General features: G+C 38.7%; 1 protein-coding gene across 5 annotated transcripts in view; it reads right to left on the reverse strand.

Moving 5' to 3' along the window:
* The window catches only part of UNC80 (unc-80 homolog, NALCN channel complex subunit), a gene marked incomplete at both ends in the record, with an annotated part of 239,244 nt that overhangs the window by 37,999 nt on the left and 175,765 nt on the right, over window positions 1-25,480 (reverse strand). For all 5 annotated transcript variants that reach the window (XM_082658570.1, XM_082658568.1, XM_082658567.1 and 2 more), the window contains 11 exons: window positions 1,546-1,716; window positions 9,166-9,262; window positions 9,891-10,029; window positions 12,592-12,726; window positions 14,821-15,089; window positions 16,305-16,485; window positions 18,252-18,353; window positions 19,092-19,181; window positions 20,808-20,902; window positions 22,654-22,837; window positions 24,429-24,515. In XM_082658570.1, coding sequence (XP_082514696.1) covers window positions 1,546-1,716; window positions 9,166-9,262; window positions 9,891-10,029; window positions 12,592-12,726; window positions 14,821-15,089; window positions 16,305-16,485; window positions 18,252-18,353; window positions 19,092-19,181; window positions 20,808-20,902; window positions 22,654-22,837; window positions 24,429-24,515 — 1,550 coding nt within the window. The remainder of the gene's footprint in view (window positions 1-1,545; window positions 1,717-9,165; window positions 9,263-9,890; window positions 10,030-12,591; window positions 12,727-14,820; window positions 15,090-16,304; window positions 16,486-18,251; window positions 18,354-19,091; window positions 19,182-20,807; window positions 20,903-22,653; window positions 22,838-24,428; window positions 24,516-25,480) is intronic.

Raw genomic sequence — 25,480 nt, forward strand, 5'->3', positions numbered from 1 at the left:
TGTCAGAGCTCCATCCATAACTCTTTGTGGAATTTTTGGTAAGTCAGTTTTGGAGAAGTTAATTGACTTATCCTTATAAAAGGGAATAGAAAGCATCAACACTGTGTACTGTAAAGAGAGAGAATCAAGTGGCCCTTGAAGGAAATTGACTGCTCTTCTCTCCTCTAGTCACAGGAAGGCACTAGTGACATAACCAGGTGGGTGCAGAAGGGAGGGTGTAAGTCACGTATTTCTCCTTGTAATGTTCTTCCCCCTCAGACTTTCAGGAAACCATCATCAAAGCACTGGGGGCTGTTTCTCACTGCAGTTTGTCACTGCTCCCTATTCCACTGCTTCCCATCCCTTCAGATTAGATGCACGCGGGCAGTTCAGCAGAGAGTCTACCCAAGGCTTTGGGCTATGTTCTGCTTGCCTCGGTTGGCAATGTAGTGCAAGATTAGGAACTAAACATAGGTTGAACTTAATGAATAACAATCTCACTCCCCCTCTCATTTGCTGGTGCATGCTGGAAAAGTCCTCCCTGGACTGAGGGGTTGCAGCGAGTCCCCTCACCAACTGAGCAAGATGGGGCTGGAGAAGTTGGTGCCTGTGACGGGAGTAAACCATAGAATTTTAGGCTAACAATATGGCCAAATGGGATGGAGAAGCAAAGACATCGATGCAGAAAGACGGCTTCCCCACCTCCACCCGTGGGGAGGAATGTCTCCTTCCAGCTGATTTTAGATGACAATGGAAAAGGAAAGCATATCACTATATAGTGTCCTGCATCTACCACCCCCACTCGCTCTATCCTTGGTACACAGACATCCCCCCGGCCCCGCTAATGCCCCCACCCGCCAACGCCCACCCAGGCCTCATCTATCCAGCCCTTCCCTGACACAGGGCAGCTCAATTCCTCTGCTTCTGTACCCAAGAATCTGGTGACAGGGCTAACTTCTTGGAACTTTGTTTAGGGCTGAACCCTGGTGTCAACTGACCTTTCCATTCCTAAATCCCTCAGTCCCCTCTCTCAGCACTCGAGTCCTGTCCGACAGAGAATCTATCAATTCTAGCATTAGAATAAAATTTTGTAGTTTATGTTTGTTATGTAGCTTCTGAAATTAAAGTAAAAATAAACCCAGCTCTTTACAAACAGGAAAATAATAAAAGAATGCTTAGCTGAAATTGCAGACATTTCATGTCTCGTAAAAAAAGAGCTAATAAAAACGTGGATCACATTTTCATAGTCACTAAATTAGCCCTTTTACAAAAGATTTGTTTACTGCTGGGTTAAAACTGCCACAGAAGCTCGGCAAGCTACATGTAAATGTGTGTTTAGCAATCATGGTAGAATAATAATACTAACAATTATTATTATTATTGTCATCATCATTATTATTATTTAGAGTACTGAGCACTATTTATCTAAACAACTTAGGGAATGCTTGCAGTTTCAGCTGAGTTTGGATAAGTTATCTGTAAATAAAAACTGGGTTTTAGAGATTTTCATCTTTTTGGTGGATACATATAGCTTATGGCTGGGGCTATTTCTGCCGATGGGATTACCTGGTGAGGACCTCTACGCTGTATAAAAGGGCCTGCAGGGATGTTGCAAGAGCAGCCATGGCGGCGATCTCCTCTCGGGCAGCGGGTCCTGTCTCCACTTGTGACGTTTGCCTCTTTAGCTTTTGTAGGTAACATGGCACCAAAGCTTCCAGGACCATCAGCATCTGAAGACTTTAATCAACAGATAGAAAACCAAATCACGTTTTTACATCCTACTTGATATTCTGGAGCATGGAGAAATGAAAAGCCTCTAGAGAGTTGGAAAACTCTGAATCCCCTTCCCACACCACCCAAGTCAAGAGTAATTAAAGCTGCCGGAAATATCTACCAACACTAATTAATTAGTTAATTAATCACCGGATAAAAGGTGATAAAATTCTGCATTTAGGAAGAATATTATCTACTTGGGAGAGTTAGCATATATACAATTGGTTGAAAGAACAATAGAATGGTGACAGGTAGAGCTATTCAGTCAATCAGAGAAACAAGCTTCACAAAAATCAACAAAGCTTCCATTCAGTAATTTGTAACAAATCTGAGACAAAATAAAACCCTTCTTGGGCTTCCCTGGTGGCGCAGTGGTTGAGAGTCCGCCTGCCGATGCAGGGGACACGGGTTCGTGCCCTGGTCCGGGAAGATCCCACATGCCACGGAGCGTCTCGGCCCGTGAGCCATGGCTGCTGGGCCTGCGCGTCCGGAGCCTGTTGCCCCGCAACAGGAGAGGCCACAACAGTGAGAGGCCCACGTACCGCAAAACAAACAAACAAACAAAATAAAACCAAAATAAAACCCTTCTTTAGGAGTCTGGCTTCTTAAAGCTTAAGCAAGTTTACAGCAAGAGTCTGGTCTGGAAACAGTCACTGTGATACAGGTATGAAAATGGCTGCTTACTAGTGTGAATAATTTAAAAATTCAGCTATATTTTGCTATCAAGAGACATTAAATATAAGTATATAGAAATGTTGAAGGTGAAAGTAAGAGCAAACACCAAAAGAATGCTGATGTAACGATTATGTCAGACAAAACAGACTTCAAGGTAAGTTAAAGATGGAAATTTCATAATTGTAAAAGGACATATTACCAGACATCAGACTTTTTATAAAACTATCATAATTAAGACAGTATAATATTGGTGCAAGGATAGACAAATAGATATGTGAAACAGAATAAGGATTCCAAAACAAATCCACAGGTATTTGATTTATAACAAAGATGACACTGCAATGCAATGGGGAAAGGCTAGTCTTTCCTATAAATGGTGCTTGGGTCTATTGCCTATTAGATATCTCTATGGGAAAAACAAACTTTGGCCCTTACTTTGCATCATACCAAAATTAATTCCAGATGGCTTGTTAATCTAAATGTTAAGATAAAAACAAAGAAGCACCTAGCATATAAGGGGATATATTCATAACCTTGGGTTAGCCAAGATTTCATAAGAGGACATAGAAAGCACTAAAAACTAGGAAAAAGGTGATACATTGGACTGTATTAAAATGAAGAGCTCTGTTCATCAAAAGACAACCTTAGGGGAGTAAAATTATAAGCCACAGAGTAAGAGATGTTATTTGAAATACAAGTAGCCAGTGGTGTGCTGGAATGGCTAAATAACCAGTCAAGAAGGCCTACTGGACAACCCTCAGGATGGGAGAAAATATTTGCAACTGAAGCAACTGACAAAGGATTAATCTCCAAAATATACAAATAGCTCATGCAGCTCAAGATCAAAAAAACAAACAACCCAATCAAAAAATGGGTGGAAGACCTAAACAGACATTTCTCCAAAGAAGACATACAGATGGCCAACAAACACATGAAAAGATGTTCAACATCACTAATTATTAGAGAAATGCAAATCAAAACTACAAAGCAGTATCACCTCACGCCTGTCAGAATGACCATCATCAAAATATCCAAAAACAACAAATGTTGGAGAGGGTGTGGAGAAAAGGGAACACTCTTACACTGTTGGTGGGAATGTAAACTGATGTAGCCACTATGGAGAACAGTATGGAGGTTCCTTAAAAAACGAAAAATAAAACTACTATATGACCCAGCAATCCCACTACCGGGCATATACCCAGAGAAAACCATAATTCAAAAAGATACACGCACCCCAAGGTTCACTGCAGAACTATTTACAGTAGTCAGGACATGGAAGCAACCTAATTGTCCATCAATAGAGGAATGGATAAAGATGATGTGGTACATATATACACTGGAATATTATTCAGCCATAAAAAGGAACGAAATTGGATCATTTGCAGAGATGTGGACAGACTTAGAGACTGTAAGACTTCACTTCATACAGAGTAAAGTAAGAGAGACAGAGAAAAACAAATATTGTATATTAACACATATGTGCAATCTAGAAAAATGGTATAGATGTTCTTATTTGCAAAGCAGAAATAGAGACACAGACATAGAGAACAAACGTATGGATACCAAGGGGGAAGGGGGGGACGGGATGAACTTGGAGATTGGGATGGGATTAACAGATATATACTACTGATATTATGTGTAAAATAGATAACTAATGAGGACCTACTGTATAGCACAGGGAACTCTACTCAATGCTCTGTGGTGACCTAAATGTGAAGGCAATCCAAAAAAGAGGAGGTATATGTATAGCTGATTCACTTTGCTTTACAGCAGAAACTAAAAACATCATAAAGCAACTATACTCCAATAAAAATTAATTTAAAGAAAAAGGCCTACCGTAAGCATCTCTTTCCAACACCACATTCAATGATGTCATTCTGGTATTTTGTATTCAGCAATTGCTACATATTGGCAAATTGGCAATGCTACACATCAGAAACTCTTTCCCCCAGAGAGTTGGTTGTTAAATGTTTACCAGCAACACCACTCTATATAAGTTAAAATGTATTTATATCACACTCTTTAAAAAAAATTCTATATATCAAATAAAAATTACTGATAATCTCATTTAAAAATAGGTAGAATACTTCAATAGGTCCCTTGCAAAAGTAGATATCCAAATTCCAGTAAACAATCTGAAAGGCTTCCAAACCTTTTAATTTGCTGGAGGGAAATGGAAATCAAAACCACAATGAGATATCACTATAAGCCAACAAAAACAGTTAAAATAAAAAAGACTGACAATACAAAGTGTTGATGAGGCTGTAGAGTACTGGAACACCTATACACTGCTGGTGGGAGTGAAAACTGATACAAGCCCTCTGGAAAACTTTTTGGTAGTATCTACTAAAGCAAAACATATACATACTCCATGATCTAGCAGAGCATTTCTACCCGCAGAGACGCATATATATGTGCACACAAAGACATATAGAAAAATGTTCACTGCAGCATTACTGGTAATAGCTTCAAACTGGACACAACACTAATGTCTGTCAACAAAAGAAGAAATACACAAATTGCAGCATAGCCATACAATAGAATATTATAGACAAATGAAGAACTACTGTTATACACGATTGTGTGGATGAATCTCATGAAATAATACTGAATAACAGAAGTCAGACATTAAAAAATACCTACCATATTATTTCATTGTAGTTGAGTTCAGAAACAGACAAAGCTGATTTGTGATGTTGGAAATCAGGATAGTGGTTCTTTTATCTGATTTTTCAATTTGAGTGGTAGTTACACTGATGTGTTAACTTTGTATACATTCATGAAACTATAAAATTACAATTTGTAAAAACTTTCTTGTATGAATATTTAAATAAAATACATTATTTAAAAAAAAATTTAAGCACAACAGGGACTTGGTATTACAAATGTTGAAGTCTTGTAAGAATTGAATTTATTCCCATGAAACATATCCTAGGGAACAACTACTTAAGAGATCCTGGCTCCACCCAGGAATAAGAACAGTTCTGGCTTAAACAGAGCAGAATAAGGTATTAGGGAGGTTTTTTTAAAATTTTTTAATTTAGCTTAACAGTGTTGGACTCTGGCTTTTAACTCACAATGACAAGAGAATTTGATTGTGAACTCTAATTCCTTTTGATTCCAATGTGTTTGGATTTTAACTTGAAAGTGTCTTTCATATCTCATTGGGAATTTGATAATGCGAGGATTTTTTAGTCAAATTTAGGGCTTCTCTATGCTGTTAGCATTTTAATATTAGAGAATCTTTATACATTTTGTCATTGCAGTGTCTTCATGTTATCTCTTAATCGCACTGCAGAATCTCTGATACACCCTAATAACATGGTACTGGATATGCCTGGAGTGGAAAATAGAAGAGGGGGTATTTTGACACTTAGGAATCGAGTGGACTTGGAGTTAAGTTAATGTAAGGTTTTGATCCATTTTTGAACCTTTTATGGAGCTGTGATATTGTAGGAGGAGCCTAAGGAAAGGAGGATGAGGACCATCCTGAGAGAAGGTAGATTTGCCCTCCTGAGGCAGAGTTGACCAGGGGCACAGAGTTTAATCCCCATTGCTTAAGACAGAATTAGGTGGGAATGTTGGGGATGGGGGTGGCATATTTTACTCATTCCTCATGTTTCCTTCCAGCAGAGAGAGTTCAGTCAATATCAATCCCGGTTCCCCTTTGCCCTTTTACTCATTCGGTTCTGGAGAAGACAAAGACTTACCTGAGGGGCAAATTGATATAGACATACTGGACAAAATCAGCTCAGCTCTTTTTCTTTTCCTGGAAAAGCCTGCCAACAGGGCTTCTATCCTCTGCTGTGAGTTCTCAGGGCAGTCCTGTTTCAAGCCTGATTCCCCTACTTAATCTTTCTCAGCACTACAGGTGATATTTCAACCTCCCTTCTGCCTGCCTTCATTTATTTAGAACATGGGCAAGAAGGAAGTCACTCTTCACTGGATCCTTCCAGAAACCTCAACTCATGACTGACACCGTTTCAGGAGTTTCTGAGAAAGTTTAAAGAGGACCCTGAAGATGGCTGTGATATTCAGCTCAGGCAAGGAGAGCAGAGATTTCCACCAGAGGCTGTGGTAAGAATAAACTGTATGCATTTTCTTCAGGTGGCTCCTCATGTTTACAGACTTGGTAGGTAAGAGGCAGGATGAGGTAAGGTGACTTGGCTCAGCGCCTCGAGATGGCTGAGCAACAGATTTCATAAGGGAAAACTTCAAAATAAATTGCTCTGGGACCGGAGGCAGGAGAGATTATTTGCAGTGGGGGGACCGGGAAATGCACTGTGGAGATGGGGCAGAGGTCACCCTGCTTGTCAGCGGGATGTTCTGACCCTACCATCTGCTCTCTCTGTCCCAGCGGTGTGTGAGGAGATAGTGCATAATGAACAAACTGATGGAAGAATATTAAATAATGGTATTACACTCTAAGATTAATCCCGAATAATAAAGCAGTCTGGGAATACCTGACCAGTTGTCTGCTGCTTTTTTCATTGATTACTTTAAAAATACAAAGTCCCAGTCTTTTATCCAATTCATAATAACTATTCTGAAAGAATTTTTGATATAAAATAAAACTGACAATTGTTAAAACACCACTGAGTAGAATTTGTTATTTAATAAACATCCTGCTTCAGATGTTTATTCTACATTAAGGAACTACATCTTATGGGCACCGTTGAAATCTGACTTGGGGAAACTGCAGTAATGATCAAAACCTGAAACACAAAAGCTCAAAATGACAGAAACTCTAATGAGCAAAGTTTGATACAGACCAAGATAAAATAAGTCCTCCCCTAAAACTTAATCAATGAATGTAAACTTTATTATAAATTTTACATAGAAAGAAAATAATTTCAATGAAAAGATCTTTGATAAAATGAAAAGTTGAAAGTGGCTTATTTGCAACATAAACTGACTGAGGAGTTAAACTGGCATAAATAAATTAGAAAATAATCCCTTAATGAAAATGTATAGGTATAATTATGATTAAGATGTTTGTATTTATAAAGTCGTAGTCAAAATATCCTTGGGGTCAAAGTATCCACTGGGTTAAACTAGTAGAGTTGCAATAGTTGGGTCAATATTTTTCTACACTAATTGAAAACCAGAGGTAGATTTAAGGAGGAATATGAGAAACTGATAAGGAGATTTGATCAAACAGAGAGAAATAAGAATTTTAAGTAATGTGGAAATCTGTAAGCCCCAAACAATCTTTAGATCCCAAGTAGATCACTATGCTTTACTTTCAGATCAGTTATACATTTCTATCTAGTGTTCCATAAATCACCCGATCTATAGATGTTTCAGGATAGGCTTGTATTAGGTTAGAACTGGACTGGTATGAATAGACAAGCGCTAGTTCTCTGTTGGTTTCACCAGGAGAATCACTAGTCATCTTCCCTTTCACTTCAAACCTGAGTCAGAGTCACAGCTCACCCTGAGCACATGAGATCAACAGCTGGTCCCAGGAGGTAGGACCAATGCGGGTGACTCTGGGTTAGATCAGAGCCAGCAACCCTGAGTTCACACTCAGATAAGATTTATATTTTATTCCTGTGTGACAGGAGTTTGTAGTCTCAGTTCTTTGAATTTACATTAGAAAGGTGATAACCTACCTAGATCTGGCAGTCTTAACAGAGGAGCAATACCCTGGAATAATTTATTAGCCCATCCTTCTCTCAAAAGAAAGAAAGTTGAGGCAAAAACTGTGATATGTTTATGACTAATCCATATTTTTATTTTCAAACTATTTTCTCACCACAAAGGCCTATGCAAGAAGAATTACAAATGAGAGAAATAGGAACATGGAAACAGTTGGCTGTTATCTGATTCATTCATTTTATAAATTTATATTGTTATATCATATATGGAATACAGCACTATATTAGGCATTGGAAGATATATCACATATACTAAGAATATGGTAGAATACAATCGAATGCTTTGTTTATGGGTTAGATATTACAAGAAAAAATCAAAGTAGATTGAGAAATTAAGAGGGAGAGATTTCCTAATGTTGAATTGAGGAAGAGGAGGGAAGGCCATAGGGCTGGTTACGCCAGAATTATGGAACATTTGGAAGGAATGCAGCTCTTATCTTTAAGCATGTACATTACATAAAAAGGGGTTATCCATAATTCATTTGAATTATTGTCTCTGCCTTTAGAATACCTATTTTAATAGAGAGATGAGGCTGATTTTCATTTCACATATTATATATACATATATATATATACACATATATATATACACTATATATATATATGTAAATAAAATCAGGTCAGAGCCAACATCCTAGAACTGGAAATAACACTCACCATGGTGAGTCCTTTGGATTCCTTGCACTTGGCAAAATGACAGGCAAGATTTCTCTTCCTGCTCTTTGTGTGACACAAGTTCTTATTGCTCCTTGAAATGAGTTTTCTTAAGTAGCTTAAATGTCTTTTCTAAAATTTTATTTGCTGTTAATTTCTGTTACATGTGAGGATATTTCCTAAACAAGACTAAAACATCTTAGCCACTTCACAATTTCCAAATTAGGGGATTTCAAATTGATGAAGATTTACTATATTTTTCATAACCTCTGCTATGACAAGTTCCCTAAATTTAGTTTTTGAAAACATACTTGCCAGAACATTACAGGCTAATCTTAGCAAACATAACCTTTGTAGTCACTCAATTTTATTTCCTTTGCCATACTTACTTATTACAAGGCATGGAATAAAAGGCTGCAGTTACCTTCTGAATGACTCAGGAGCATATGCCACCACAGTAACACAGAGCTTAATGGCTTCACTTATAGAGAAAGTCAGGTCTTCGTTTCCATAGCAGAAATCTGAAGGGACAGAAGGGCAAGGCACACAATCAGAGTGGATTCCACCAGGGATAAAGAAGAATTTATTACTCCTAACACTTTCTTTCCAGTTATATTTTGTAGGCATTTCCTTGTTAGACTTTATTCCTAAACTGTGAACACTTAATATCCTCATCTAAAGGGACTAAAAATTCTGTTCTATTTTTGAATAATCAGATGACAAATAAAAGTGCTTTTTTTTGGTAGTTTAAAAAAACTCATCTAATAGAAGGATATTTGGATGCTGTAAGGTAAGACATGAGACTTCACCTTTGAATACCTCTAATTGTAGACATTCCATGATAATAAAAGCCTGTCTTAAAGGGTTATTCACTTAGAATTGCCCAGGAAAACCCAATTTTCTGAAAACTACAGTGGTCTATTGAGCCCCCCTTTTAATACAATTTTCATGGCAGAGAATCCTTTACATTTTAAGATTTACAAGAAATTTAAGAAAAACAGGAGATAGGAAAATGTACTCATTTAATTTATATCACCGTTCCACTTATTTTTGCTATTTTGATTTAGCTCAAAATATTCAGTATAAGGTCGTTTACAAAAAGAAAGATTACAAAAAGAAAAACAATGCCAAGGCAAGTTTTGCTTTTACCTAATGACTTAAGAGGCTTCTCAGCTTTGACCAGCTCTAAGATGTCTAGGATGTCCGTGGTCTCCCCCTCCAGCGACTGCAGCAAGTCAAACAGGCACTGAGCTGACACGCCTTTGCTGGACCCAGTATTGGCAGCATCCTGTACAAAGAAAAGCCATTTTAGGCCATCATTAAAAAGTTTACAAATAACAAATTCTGGAGAGGGTGTGGAGAAAAGGGAACCCTCATACCCTGTTGGTGGGAATGTAAGTTGGTGCAGCCACTGTGAAAAACAGAATGGAGGTTCCTAAAAAAAACTAAAAATAGAGTTGCCATATGATACAGCAATCCCACTCGTGGGCATATATCCAGAGAAAACTCTAATTCAAAATGACACATGCACCCATATGTTCATAGCATCACTATTCACAGTAGCCAAAACAGGGAAACAACCTAAATGTCCATCGACAGATGAATGGATAAAGAAGATGTGGTACCTATATACAATGGAATCCTACTCAGCCATAAAAATAATGAAATAATGCCATTTGCAGCAACATGGATGGACCTAGAGATTATCATACTAATTGAAGTTAGAAAGAGAAAGACAAATACCATATGATATCACTTATATGTGGAATCTAAAATATGACACAAATGAACTTACCTATGAAATAGACTCACAGACACAGAACAGAATTGTGGTTGCCAAGGAGGGTGAAGGGGGATGGATTGGGAGTTTGGGATTAGCAGATGCAAACTATTATATATAGAATGGATAAACAACAAGGTCCTACTGTATAGCATAGGGAACTATATTAAATATCCTGTGATAAACCATAATGGAAAAGAATATAAAAAAGATGTATATATATATATATATATGTATAACTGAATCATTTTGCTGTACAGCAGAAATTAACACAACATTGTAAATCAACTATACTTCAATTAAAAACAAAAGAAAAGCCATTTCAGTTTATTAATTCCTACATCAGTACTAATATGGTTTGATCAGAAATACAATTTTCATAAACACTGCCATTGATAACAATATCTAGGCAGTATTCAGCTTACAGAATTCTGCATCCAACCATGCTATTGTATGGAGTGAACACCTGAGTTTTAAGGGATCTATTAAATGCTAATCTAGTACAAAAGAGATATTTGTGGAAACTCATAAAAATACAGCAACATGTGAACTGCCAGTAAAGTTCATGCCTATGTTTTCTCTGGTCTATGATAATGGGACTCAGCATTCCCCCGCAAATTTCCATAATGGATTGGTTGAATACATCAAATATGTTTGAGAAACAGATGAATTTTTTGACAACCCTGGGAATTTTACAGGTCTTAGTTGATAATCTATCTCCAGAATGGAGATACTTACCGTCTCAAATCTCTGTAAAATGACTTTGATTCATTCATTAAAACAACAAATCCTCCTGGGCATATATCCAGAGAAAACTCTAATTCAAAAAGATACATGCACCCCAATGTTCATTGCAGCACTATTTACAATAGCCAGGACATGGAAGCAACCTAAATGTCCATCGACAAAGGAATGGATAAAGAAGATGTGGTATATATATACAATGGAATATTATTCAGCCATAAAAAGAATGAAACAATGCCATTTGCAGCAACATGGATGGACCTAGAGATTATCATACTAAGTGAAGTAAGTCAGAAAGAGAAAAACAAATATCATATATTAATGCATAGATGTGGAATCTAGAAAAACAGTATAGATGATCTTATTTGCAAAGCAGAAATAGAGACACAGACGTAGAGAACAAATGTATGGATACCAAGGGGGAAGGGGTGGTGGTGGGATGACTTGGGAGATTGGGATTGGCATATATACACTACTACGTATAAAACAGATAACTAATGAGGACCTACTATATAGCACAGGGAACTCTACTCAATGCTCTGTGGTGACCTAAATGGGAAGGAAATCCAAAAAAGAGGGGATATATGTATACATATAGCTGATTCACTTTGCTCTACAACAGAAACTAACACAACATTGTAAAGCAACTATACTCCAATAAAAATTAATTAAAAAAAAAAAACCTCATTAAATTCCTACTATGTGCCAGGCACCATTTTGTACACTGCAGTTACAGCAAAACAAAAACAAAAACAAACAAAACAACAACTAAAAACAAGCAAAAGGCAAGCAAAAACCAGACAAATGTCTCGTTTTAACGGAGCTCTAATTCTATTGTGAGGTGTGGTAAAGACACATATTAGTGAAACAAATACATATATTACATGTGATATGATATAAATGCTCTGCAGAAAAATAAAAATAAAGCAGGGTAAGTGCTAGAGAGTGACAGAAAAAAATGAGAATCTGGAACTCTTCCTTTTATCATTTTCCATTTTCCATCCTTTCATTAACTGAGTATAAAAATCCAGAGAGTTGATCTATTGACATCCTAGGGGCCGAAATAAGGGTTGAAGAGAAACGTTGAAGAGAGAAGATTTTCTTGTTGAAAGAGAAATAATTTTTGGTATTTATATTCCATTGCTTGAATAAAGAGAGCTGAGAGACTGATTATACAAATGCACAATGACCAGGCCATACATAAATATAGAACTGATCTACAATCTGTAGTAAACAGCCCAGGAATCCCTTGCTGTAGTAAGCTCTGAATAAACAGACTTTGCTTTCCTCGTTGGGTTGGTCTTTATTTCCACAGAGCTTACTCACAGGAAACTCCAGGAGAGGGGCCACACTTGCAAACAGCTGGAGCACAAAGGGCTTCCGGTGTAGAATGTAGAACTGATGGCAGGCGAATTCAATGGCTTGACGCAACTGGGGATTGCTTTCATAGTCAGAGTACACCTATGGGAAAATGTCACCATATTCAGAAAATTCCTTAACAGCCTACTAGAGTTGTGTTTGCTTTTAAAACTCATAGCCATGGGAAGCATGGACGGAAATGACTAACTTCATAAACTGATGGAGGGGAGTGCAAAATGGTATATACCTTCTTGAGAGAGATCTGGCAATATACATAAAAATCCTAAAAATATAGATATGTTATATACATATATATTTATATACTTATATATATATATAAGTATATTTATATTTAATCCTAAAAATATAAATATACTTTTTTCTCGGGAAGTTTGTGACTAGTGATTTATCTTAAGAAAACAGACAAATGTACAAAGATATAATATATACAATAATGACTGCTGCAAGGTTGCTTAAAATAGTAGAAAATTTGAAACAACTTAAATTATTCATAAATTGGGGTTAAGTATATTATGTATATGCATTCAACAGAATACTATCAGTTATATTTTAAAAGATGCTATATAGTGCTACAGGGAAAACTCCCACAATATTCTTTTTTTTTTTTTTTTTCCCCACAATATTCTTAGTGTCACATTAAAAAAGGTAGGTAACAAACTTGAATATATGGTACGATTCAACTTTTGTTTTAGAAAAAGTAGGAGAGAGTACCAAGATTTTCAAGATGTGTAAACGATGGTTATCTAGGGGGAGGATTATGGGTGATCTTTTTTTTTTTTTTTAAATAATATTCTTTTTTCTTTAAACCCCACATTTGTTTATTTATTTATTTTTGGCTGTGTTAGGTCTTCGTTTCTGTGCGAGGGCTTTCTCTAGTTGTGGCAAGCGGGGGCCACTCTTCATCGCAGTGCACGGGCCTCTCACTATCGTGGCCTCTCTTGTTGCGGAGCACAGGCTCCAGACGCGCAGGCTCAGTAGTTGTGGCTCACGGGCCTAGTTGCTCTGCGGCATGTGGGATCTTCCCAGACCAGGGCTCGAACCTGTGTCTCCTGCATTAGCAGGCAGATTCTCAACCACTGCGCCACCAGGGAAGCCCCATGGGTGATCATTAATTTCTTCTTTAAACTTTTCTTTATCTTTCGAATTTTATAATGAGCATTTATTGTTTTTGATAATTATTTAAAAAGTTATACAGGAAATTCCAACTATCTAAAAATAGGACAGAGTGCCCTGATGATATTAAAAGTCAATTTCTTGGGCTTCCCTGGTGGCGCAGTGGTTGAGAGTCCGCCTGCCGATGCAGGGGACACGGGTTCGTGCCCCGGTCCGGGAAGATCCCACATGCCGCGGAGCGGCTGGGCCCGTGAGCTGTGGCCACTGAGCCTGCACGTCCAGAGCCTGTGCTCCGCAACGGGAGAGGCAACAACAGTGAGAGGCCCACGTACTGCAAAAAAAAAAAGAGAAAAAAAAGTCAATTTCTTGCCCCTGTAGTTGAGCAAATGCCACTTTACACAAACATGCATTACTTCCATAATTTTATTAAAATTTCCATAAAAATAAGAAGTAGGATGAGCCCTCAAGGCCCCTTCTGAACTTTATTCAGTACTCCTAACTGCAGCCATGTACACATTAGGCATGACTAAGTGAAGACTGTTCCTGCTACATTCACCTCCTCCAACCTTGTCATACCAAATTTAATGGCAATGAAAATCTCTATTCAGATAGAGGTTGGAGACTCTCTTGGGAGAAACATCAACTGAATGCTTGCCATACATTTGAATAATGGTTCTCAAGCTTCCTAGGGCATCAAAACCACCTGGAGGTCTTGTAAAAACACAGATTACTGGGCCCTGACTCCAGACTTTCTGATTAAGTAGCACTGGGATGGAACCCAAGAATGTGCATTTCTAACAAATCCCCAGGTGATGCTGCTGCTTCTGCTGCTGTTGCTCCAGAGATTGCACTTTGAGAACCACTGGTCCAGAAGAAATGGGAAAGCAGAGCCCAGGTCTGGGAGATCTCAGAATAGAATGGAATATTATGACCTTTTGGAAGTTTCTAGGGGGGGTTCATTTGGTGCCTTTTGAGGTCATAAAAGAAGAAAATTCCATCATTAAAAGTTTTGGTACAGATCTTGTTGACCTGTTCCATGGCAGGAGAGGACAGCCTGTGCACCTGCAGCATGGTGGGCAGAATCCACTGGTAGCCGCTGAGGGAGAAGAGGTGATTGAAGTGCACAGCGCTGTTGATGACGGTGGCCGCGTACTGCCTGAGCAGGGCACTGTCTTCTGGGTGCAGGATCAGAGCCCCGTTAAAAACGTTGAGGAAAAGCATGATTTCATCTCCCCAGGGAAACTCGCTCGGCATGCCCAGGAACATCTCCTCCAGGAGCTGGATCCACAAGCTTTTCTGAAGAGTGTCGAGGCCAAACAGCTCCTTCCCAGCTGTGAAACATGAAACAGCAGAGACAGAATTAGCCCCACGTCAATCCTGTCAGTGTGGAGGGCAATCAAACCCCAGGGCGCTGCTGTTTCCAGCTCAGGGACATGAAGATCTACTGCTGATACGCTTCCCAGAGCAATATTGCAGCCACTGCTGTGACACCTCCTAGCCCTTCAAGTACTTTCTTCATCACCTCTTTGATTCAACTCTGTGGGTAAGACAGGGCAGGCAGGTGCAGTGTCTTGCTGCTGCATAAGCTGTGGCTTTGAGAAAAAATAAGCTATTAAGAAAATGGCAGGGCTGGGACTTGTTCTTGGTCTTTGAACTCATGGTCAGACTAGAGCTGTGTCTACTATTTCTCTGGAGCTTCTGGATGAAGATGTAGAGCATACGGATGCTGATTTAAGTAAACTGTCCCAAATTAATAACTGAGTAACAGAGCGTGGTTTCAAAATGGGTCTCCTCCAATTCTCTGTCTCAGTCTCTCTCTCTCTCTCTCAATTTGAATAATGGTTCTCAAGCTTCCTAGGGCATCAAAACCACCTGGAGGTCTTATAAAAACACAGATTACTGGGCCCTGACTCCAGACTTTCTAATTAAGAAGGTATAATTTAGATACAGTAAAAGGCACAGAACATAAATGTAGAATTCAATGAATTTTGACAAAAATACCCACTCAGGTAATGAACACGCCAATCAATGTATAGACCATTTTCATCACCTGAGAAAGTTCTCTCATACCCCTTTCTGGGAAACCCATTCCCCCCAATCCAGAGGTAACTACTGTTCTGATTTCTGTCACTGTAGATTCGTTTTGCCTCCTCTTGAATTTCATATAAATATCTGTTCTTCACTGAGTCAAGTACTCTCCTAACAATACCACACTACTTCCTTCAATTGCTTACGATTAGCTTAGAGCAGTGGTCTCAGGATTTGGTCCTTGGAACAGAAGCACCAGCCTCACCTGGGAGCTTGTCAGAAATGCAAGTTCCCAAGCCCCATTCCAGAGCTACTGAATCAGAAACTCGGGGCTGGAGGGTGGGACCCAGCAATCTGTGTCTTATCAAGTTCTCCAGGTGATTCTTGTGTCCACTCAAGAGCTGAGAGCCACTAGCTTAGAGAACTGTCTGCCGATTAAGATAGAGACGTCCTCTAGCTGAGGACAAAAGAAGGGCAGGAGAAGAAGCCCAAGAGAGGAAATGCTTCTTTCTTGATACCTTGAGGATCACTGAAGAGTGAAAACTCCGCATCAATAGCGCTTCGAGGGAATGAGGGCAGTCGGAGGAGGTCTTCCTGGAGCATGGAGACGTGGGACTGCTTGTGGGCTGTGGGGATCTTCTGGGTGAGGGAGATGAGAAACAAAACCCTCCCCACTTCCTCCAGCTTCCGAGTGAATACCTACCGGCAAAGGCAGGAGCAGATGAAAAGTAGAATTGGCAATTCTGAAATTACCAAGAGTGAAGAAACTGAAGTGAAAACCTTAATGGCAAACCGGGCTGATTAAAAATTGAAAGATGGGGGAAGTGAAATGGGAGAGAAATATTTTTTCTTTACCACACAGAAAGAGCAAACAATACTTAATTGACTCTCACTTCCTGCATCTGTCCTACAGAAGGAAGTGTTTCTTATGGAGTTTGCCAGCTAGAGGAGAACAAGGCAAGCACTGTCAAGAACAGTTCAGTAGTAAATACAGCCCATTTGTTTGGATGTCATAATATAGAAGACCTTCTCCAGCAGGAGCCAGTCAGTTCCAATTGCTTCTATCATTTCTACTGATGCCTTACGCTGTTTCTGGGTTTGCCTCTTAAAGACTGAAATGGGCTCCAGGAAAAACCTATCTTGGAACAAAAGCTAATAGGACCTAGATTGGTGGTCCTTTAGCCCTTAGTTTAGATGACGTGAACATGGGTCTTTTGGTCCTTCTCTTAGTGCCTTTTCTGTTGCTGATCAGTGGGCAGGGGGATGTGACTAGGAAGATGATAAGCAGTGAGCAGCTGTGGAGGAGACTTCAGAGCCAGAACCACAGGTCTGTCTATTATTATCTCCCTGAGGAAATTAGAAAGAAGTCTTAAGATCCCAGCTTGGAGTATAAATAGAGTAAGGGCCCCATTTTATGTTATTCTCTTAAAATGTGTTCTTAAACATGACTAAAAAAACGCACTCGTGAAGTGCAGTTATTGATTATGGTTTTCATTATTTTGCTGCCAAAATCAGAGACTGGGATAATTTGTGGGGAATTGTTTTAGGAATTATTTATATTTAAGGTCTTACAGTTTTGCCCAACACCTCACACTTTGTAATACATTCACTATTTCTTTCTTCTAAATGCAATTTAGGTAGTTACTACTATGTTTTTAATTACTTAAGCGGTCGGATTCTATGCCATCCCCTGAAGATATTTTTGAATAGCATCCTTGCTACATGCGGAAAAATTGAAATAATAGCTTGTTTCAACATTTTATTAAAAATAAATGAATATAACACAAAGACCACATTAAAATTGTATCATTATTAGAATTGTGTACTACAGCTATATTTCGCTTGCAAAATAGTGAATTTCCTTAAGCTCAAAGTCTGATTTATGATGAGATGTGTAAACGCTATTCTGTTCTTCAATCTTAAATCTAAGTACAGCTGCTTGATTCTGTTTCCTCCTATTTTAAGAGAAGTCAGTAACATGTCCAAGGTCAGATCCCTGGTCAGTGGCAGAGATGGGACTGAGTCCAAATCTCTGGACCTTGGTGCAGGGCCTTTTGCAGGCACACTACATTGACCCCTTTTATTTTTTTCCAGCTAGCATAAATTTCTGGGACAACCTTCTTATAGCTACACTATGTGTACTTCCAATCCTGCTTTACAAAAATGTGGAGTGAAAATCCAAACTTAGAAACTAGTAGGTAAATAAATTAGAAGATTTCTGTTATTTATACCTCAATGATTTCTCATAGCATTCTCCAAGTGAGCATTTCTTAATACCTTTACATTATTCATCCAATTTATAAAAACTTGGTTAAAACACTATTTTTGGGAACTATCTATTGACCAAGGGCCTATCATTCTCTCTCTAGAAAGGATCATAACAGAATCTCAGGGCTGGCAACCGTTTACAGAGCATCTATCTCAATGACATGACAAAATAGAATAAAACTGTGGTGGTCAGGCACCTGTTTCTGAATGAGCTCCTGTCCTTTCTCTGGATGCATATGTACAAGGTTCAGCTGTGGAGACACGGATCTCCTAAAAGGGTAAATATCCCGAACATAGGTCTGTGGTGGGATTACACAAAGACAAAAAAAGAGTTCCAATAATTAAACTCTGACTCTCATTTCCTCTTTCCCCAAAGGTCAGACAAACATGTTATGTATTTTCTGATGGTTTAGATTCTTACTACTTTACGCTCCCCAATTCTACAAAATCCTAGGGAAGATAAACACCCTCCTCGGGAAAGCTTCAATCTCCCCAGGCTGAGTATGCTTTCCAAAGTCCAGGATGCTCTGTCAGGAGCCAAGGAGCCAGAGGCCATTTACTAAAACCCATTCTGAAGAAGAAAAGAAAAGCCCTGTAAAGTGATGTCAGTGGTCTTCCTGAGGTTTCCTTTGTTCATTAGATCACGTTACCACAATCATGCTTAATGTAGTAGAAAGCGGCACGAGAACAACATTAACATTCCAAATAAACACGTGTACTTACAATACGGGCAACTTAAGTGTTCATCTAGATGTAATAATGATGAGTGACGAAGAGCCTTACTTATCTCCTTTAATTATTACAACGACCCTAAAGTAGCTACTATCATCACCTTCCCTTTACAGACAAGGAAACTGAAGGGTACAAAGGTAAAGTGGCCAGTCCAAAGCTAATACATCAGCAGTGAGGTGGTATGAACCAAGCGGCCATACGCCTCACCTATAAACAGCGACGCCCCCCTGAGTGAAGCTGCCCTCCGGAAAGGCATAATGGGCTTTTGACACAGCTCTCCATGAGCGTCATCACTGCAGTCTCACCTTATTGTAGTGGATAAGGTTCCATCGTTTATCCATGAGAAAGTAATGTGTAGACTGGGATTCTGGGATATTAAAAAACTCCAGACACTCCTAGAACGACAGCAATTTTTAATAAACATTTATTGAGATCATATTATGAGCCAAACAGTAAGCTGAAAGGTAAAAATGTCGTAAAACAAGGTAACTTCCTGTAAGGAATATATATGTATTTATATCTTACACACATTTTATATATTATGTGTGCATATATATACATATATATTATATACACACACATATATATGAACATTTACATGCACACAGCTATCCAAAAAAATGACAGCATAAAGACTGATTGTGTAAGGTAGTGCAAGATAGGGGTAGGGGATTAAGACATGCAAACTACTATGCATAAAATAAATAAGCTACAAGGATATATTGTACAACACAGAATATAGCCAATATTTTAGAATAACTATAAATGGAATATGGCCTTTAAAAATTGTGAATCACTATGCTCTATACCTGAAATGTATATAATATTATACATCAACTATATCTCAATTTTAAAAAAGCCTGATAGTGTAATACAATCTATCTGCTCTGTTCTCATAGAGCTAAAAGAGGTACAATTACAATGTAGACTTGAGTGATGAACTGTGAAGGCACAGTGGCATCTACTGGTCTCAATATCAGAAGAAAGCATGTTTAGTAGCAACATTAAGAATAATATGAACCACAGTGATTAAGCACTTATTATCTACTATATTCTATGCTCAATGCTTTCAATGTAGAGAACTTGTATAACCTGCGCTAATAATCGAGCACTGTTGAAAAAGAAACTGAGACTAGAGAGAGCCTGTCGTTTGACTTATTTAGATAACACTGGTTGTGGTGGAGCCTGGGTTTGAACTCACTGTCTGCCTTCATGCTATCCTACCATCCAAAGTGAGTAGGAAAATGAAGTGGCTGTTAAAGTTTGCTTCACTGGGCCTGAGAGATGCTCTGGAGATGAAGGAGTGAGGCCTGGAGGAGGCTTAATGACTCTTTCTACTGAAATAAAATACACAGGCTTGCAAAACTGAATTTCTCAGAGGTCTTTTCTGGGCCGAAAGTTTGGGCTCCAGATAAACAGGGAATCACTGCACTAGTGTACTTACTACTTTCCCTTAACAACCCCACAGGCATGAGTAACAATGGACTGCGTATCTCTTAAGGGGCGTAACTGTCATAACCATTAAAAATACTTTCTTGATTCACTTAGTTTATTCTAAGGTATATATTTTCTGCCTCTCCAATCACTTCTGTCAGTGGCAAATCAAGACTGTGGATTGTTCAACTCAATGCCACAAAAAGCGTCTCTGGCATGGACTGTCACCTGACCCCTAGAGTTTGTCCCAGTGCCCTTGGTGTGCAAACCCAGGGCATCTCCAGAACTGCCACAAGTGATGCCAGGATACTCCTAAGCAGGATTCACAGCATCTCAAGAGGAGTGTCACGTGGCTGCTGTAACTGAGAGGGAGCCAGCATGATCTTGCCTACATCCATGTGGGGAAAATTATGCAAGGAAATAGAGAAAGTACACAAGGGTTGGGCAGATTCTAGAAGAGGTAAATAAATGCATATATTCATTTGAAGATAGAGAAAGGCAATTTAATTCAAAACTGGATGATCAGTGAAGTGGCCATAGCCATTGTGCATTAAAAACAAATCACTTCTGTCAAAAGTCATCCCTACCTTTAACAGGGCTTCAAACTGAGTATCTTCATGGACTGGTAACTGGGTTGGGATATCACACTCATTCTGTCCATGAACTACCAAGGTCTTGGTACCTACAGAAGGTAAAAATCATAATAAACCGACTTCTACTATAAGAAAGTTTATAGATAAAGCACAAATTATTAAAATATTACCAATAAGCTGATGTTTTTATTATGATTACTACTAGTGAGGGTTTAATGCGACTTGTGCATTGTACTAACTGCACTCCTTTGTTTCTAGTTAAATATATATATATATATATTTTTTTTTTTTTTTTGCGGTACGTGGGCCTCTCACTGTTGTGGCCTCTCCCATTGTGGAGCACAGGCTCCGGACGCACAGGCTCAGCAGCTATGGCTCACGGGCCTAGCCGCTCCGTGGCATGTGGGATCTTCCCAGACCGGGGCACGAACCCATGTCCCCTGCATCGGCAGGCGGACTCTCGATCACTGCGCCACCAGGGAAGCCCTAAATATATATTTTAAATATGTTTACTTATTATTTAAAAGTCATAGCTACCATTTATGGAGTTCCCCATACTTTTAAATGGTTTTATGTGCATAATCATATTTAAATCTCATAGCAACCCTATGATATGGGTATTATTATTTTCACACTACAAATGAAGAAACAGAGAGAACTTATTCTTATAAATAAGAACTTATAAGTAACTTAGTCAAAGACACATTTATTTAGTGGAAGAGTCAGAATTCAAACCTTAAGCATTCCAACAAATAATCTATTCCTTTATTTTAAATGAGATGATGAGGTAATAATGGTCGAGAAGATACAAACAGAGCTATTAGCAAAAGCTAAACAAGTACCTGAAAGGTAGTTTAAATTTACATTTTCCGTATTCTGCTTGGCTGGTGAGACAGTGAACATTATGATATACCTTGATTTATAATGAGCTGTTTTTAAGTGTATGCCTGACAATATGTTTCTTTGCTGTGATAAAAGCTGATCTCTTTGTTGAGCAACCTAGAGACACATAAATATACCATCACCACTTACTGAATGCTTACCACGTGTCAGGTGTGGCAGCTAGTATTGTACAAACCTAAACGCATTTATTCCTCACGATTATGAAGTACGAATCATACTCCCATTGTACGTGTGAGTAAAGAAAGCTTTAAAAGTGATGTCCTTCTTCATAGCTAATATTCATTACACAGATGATAAATGGCAGTGCTCTGATTTTAACATAGGCCTCTTTGCTGCCAGAACCTGTGTTCTTATTTATATATAATTTTGTCTTTTTATTTCAATACATGTATTATCTCACATTTTCTTAGACATTGCGCAAGGATAAAGGCTTGGCAAAATTTCATCTCCAAGAAAGGCAAGCTATCCAAAGCGAAAAGGAATTGGACCCAGAGTTTACATCACACTGCATGTTTTTTTGTAATTTTCCTTCCTGCTTTTCCCTTTTCCAATTTTTCATAAAGCCATCTCTCAGTGAGTTTACAAAAGCCTGGGGTCCCTGCCATGCAAACAACAGTATTCTCCTTGCAGTGCCAAAAATTCATTCAGAAAGGCTCTCAGTTCAGCTGGCCCTCTGCAATAGACTTAAATAAATCTTTAACCTTGGCAGTCCTTCAAGTACTGATTCACGTGGATCTCAGTTCTGATGTCTCCCTTTTCATCTGGCAATTGCTGACTTTTAAAGGGTCTATTGTATGTCTTCAGATTGTATCCAACAAAAATTCTTTGAAGCACTCAATCCCAGGGTCAGAAAATTTTCTCATGAATGAAAGAGACACTTGGTCTGTAAAAGCCTTATTTATACTCCTAAAAAAGTTATGTCTTCCAAAAGCAGTACCTGGCATTGAAGCGGTCACCAGGAGCTTGACCTCACATTGCTCCTTCTTCATGGTCTGCTTCAGATCCTTGAAGAACAGGCCTTCTACGTAACCCACCACCTCCCACAGGAAAGTCAGAGTGGCTGAAATGGCATCCATCCCCCACTCGCAGGGGGTCCGCACAAAGTACATGATTAATCCTACCTATAAGTCAGAACAGGAAGTGGTCACAAAGTCACAGTAATTCTGAGCTTACATTCTCATTGCCTTGGCTTTTCATTTTCTTAATTAAATACTGTTTTTTTGACTTTGAATTCTCTGTTCAAATGCTTCTCTAACACTTTCAGTGGAAGTAAGCAGAAGAAGGGACAAGGGGAAAACTGGCCTGAGCAGGTTGCCATATATTTTTATGTCATCACTAAAATACTTACTGCTGTTTTTTTTTTTTAACATCTTTACTGGAGTACAATTGCTTTACAATGTTGTGTTAGTTTCTGCTGTATAACAAAGTGAATCAGCTACATGTCTACGTATATCCCCATATCCCCTCCCTCTTGCGTCTCCCTCCCACCCTCACTATCCCACCCCTCTAGGTGGTCACAAAGCACGGAGCTGATCTCCCTGTGCTATGCAGCTGCTTCCCACTAGCTATCTATTTTACATTTGCTAGTGTATATATGTCAATGCTACTCTCTCACTTCATCCCAGCTTACCCTTCTCCCTCCCCATGTCCTCAAGTCAATTCTCTACATCTGGGTTTTTATTCCTGTCCTGCCTCTAGGTTCATCAGAACTATATATATTTTTTTAGATTCCATATATATGTGTTAGCATACCCTGAGAAAACCATAATTCAAAAAGAGTCATGTACCACAATGTTCATTACAGCACATTTACAATAGCCAGGACATGGAAGCAACCTAAATATCCATCAACAGATGAATGGATAAAGATGTGGCACATATATACAATGGACTATTACTCAGCCATAAAAAGAAACGAAATTGAGTTATTTGTAGTGAGCTGGATGGACCTAGAGACTGTCATACAGAGTGAAGTAAGTCAGAAAGAGAAAAACAAATACTGTATGCTAACACACATATGTGGAATGTAAAAAAAAACAAAATGGTTCTGAAGAACGTAGGGGCAGGACAGGAATAAAGACACAGACGTAAAGAATGGACTTGACATGGGGAAGAGGAAGGGTAAGCTGGGATGAAGTGAGAGAGTAGCATTGACATATATACACTAGCAAATGTAAAATAGATAGCTAGTGGGAAGCAGCTGCATCACACAGGGAGATCAGCTGGGTGCTTTGTGACCACCTAGAGGGGTGGGATAGTGAGGGTGGGAGGGAGACGCAAGAGGGAGGGGATATGGGGATATATGAATATGTATAGCTGATTCACTTTGTTATAAAGCAGAAACTAACATACCATTGTAAAGCAATTATACTCCAATAAAGGTGTTAAAAGAAAAAGGAATTTTTAAAAAAATGACATATACATTTTTTCAACAGAAAACTAAAATTATGGACCGACATGAGGAAGTTCTACAATGCCAAAGGGAGACAGAGAGGAAAGAGACATTTACTGAGTGCCCATCACATGCCAAGGATTGTGCCAGGAGGGGCTTCCCCATACAAACAGTGGTGAATTCAGCTGACCATGATTCACCTTCAGTCATATAATTAATGGGAACTTATTGAAAAAAAAAAATCTCCTAAGATCTTTTTCTCTTATTGTTGCTTCCTACTTGGAAATGAATATTTATAACCTACTGGAGGTGAAACTCACCAAGTAGTTGAATAGGATGTGAGAGGTCTGAGCAGGAAAGTCTCCGATATTCAGGAGAAGTTTGCGCAGCATGTACATTAACTCATCCTGAAAGAACAACAGAATTTCTAGGTCTCATTCAGCTGCCATGCTGTAGGAAATAAAATTAACTTCTTGAAAAGCAAGGTAGGGGGATTTTTCTTACTTTTGCCCACATGTTGATTTCCCTTATGTTCAGAATTTTAATATGGTATTTGTGATACTTGTTAAATAGCGTTTAAACCAACTGTAACACCGTCTCCTAGAAGCTAATACATGAAATTACTAAGCAAGAGTCAAACTTTTAAATAAAAATGCAGACTGTGTCTATAGGTCCCAGGCAAATCACAGGAAAGCTGTACATCTAGTCATCTGTTTGCTGTGGCTTCCAGGTGTGATGGAAATGTGAGGAGGATCTATCTTAAGAAACCATTAAACAAACTAGGTTTATTGAACTTCACAGTTCTGCTTCCTACGTTTCAAGTCAAAGAGATAAAGCTGGGCCAAGAGAGAATAAATGGAGGTGTTTCTAATTAACCTTCCTTTCAGAAACTTAATCTTCCAGTGAACAGGACCATAACACAGAAATGAAGAAATAATTTGTAAACATCAGGGTATTTTGCCATTGCTCAGAAAATGACTTTTATTTGGCATAATCTTCTCACAGGGTGACCTGATAAATTAGATTTTTTGATTCATGGAGAGTTTCAACATGCTCTAACAATACTACCTGCACCACGTACTACCAGCCAGTCAGAATTCAGTAAACGTACCGAACACTGAAAACATTAAACTGAATTGAATCTTTGTTTAAAAGACTGAGAATCTTTCAGTATCTTAGGGTCATTACTAGCAGGGTACCATATACATACGGAGACATCAGTGAATGGAGAAATTCAAAAGAAAACAGCCAAGTTTAATTTGTTCATCATTATCATCATCCAAAGTACTTCTCGGCTATATGTCAGAGGACACCAATGTTGCATGCATGTCACTGTAAAGTCCACTGCTTGTTTTTAACCATGTTCACACAC

This window comes from Grampus griseus (assembly GCF_964374135.1).
Source record: "Grampus griseus genome assembly, chromosome: 7".
In the NCBI taxonomy this organism is placed as follows: domain Eukaryota; kingdom Metazoa; phylum Chordata; class Mammalia; order Artiodactyla; family Delphinidae; genus Grampus; species Grampus griseus.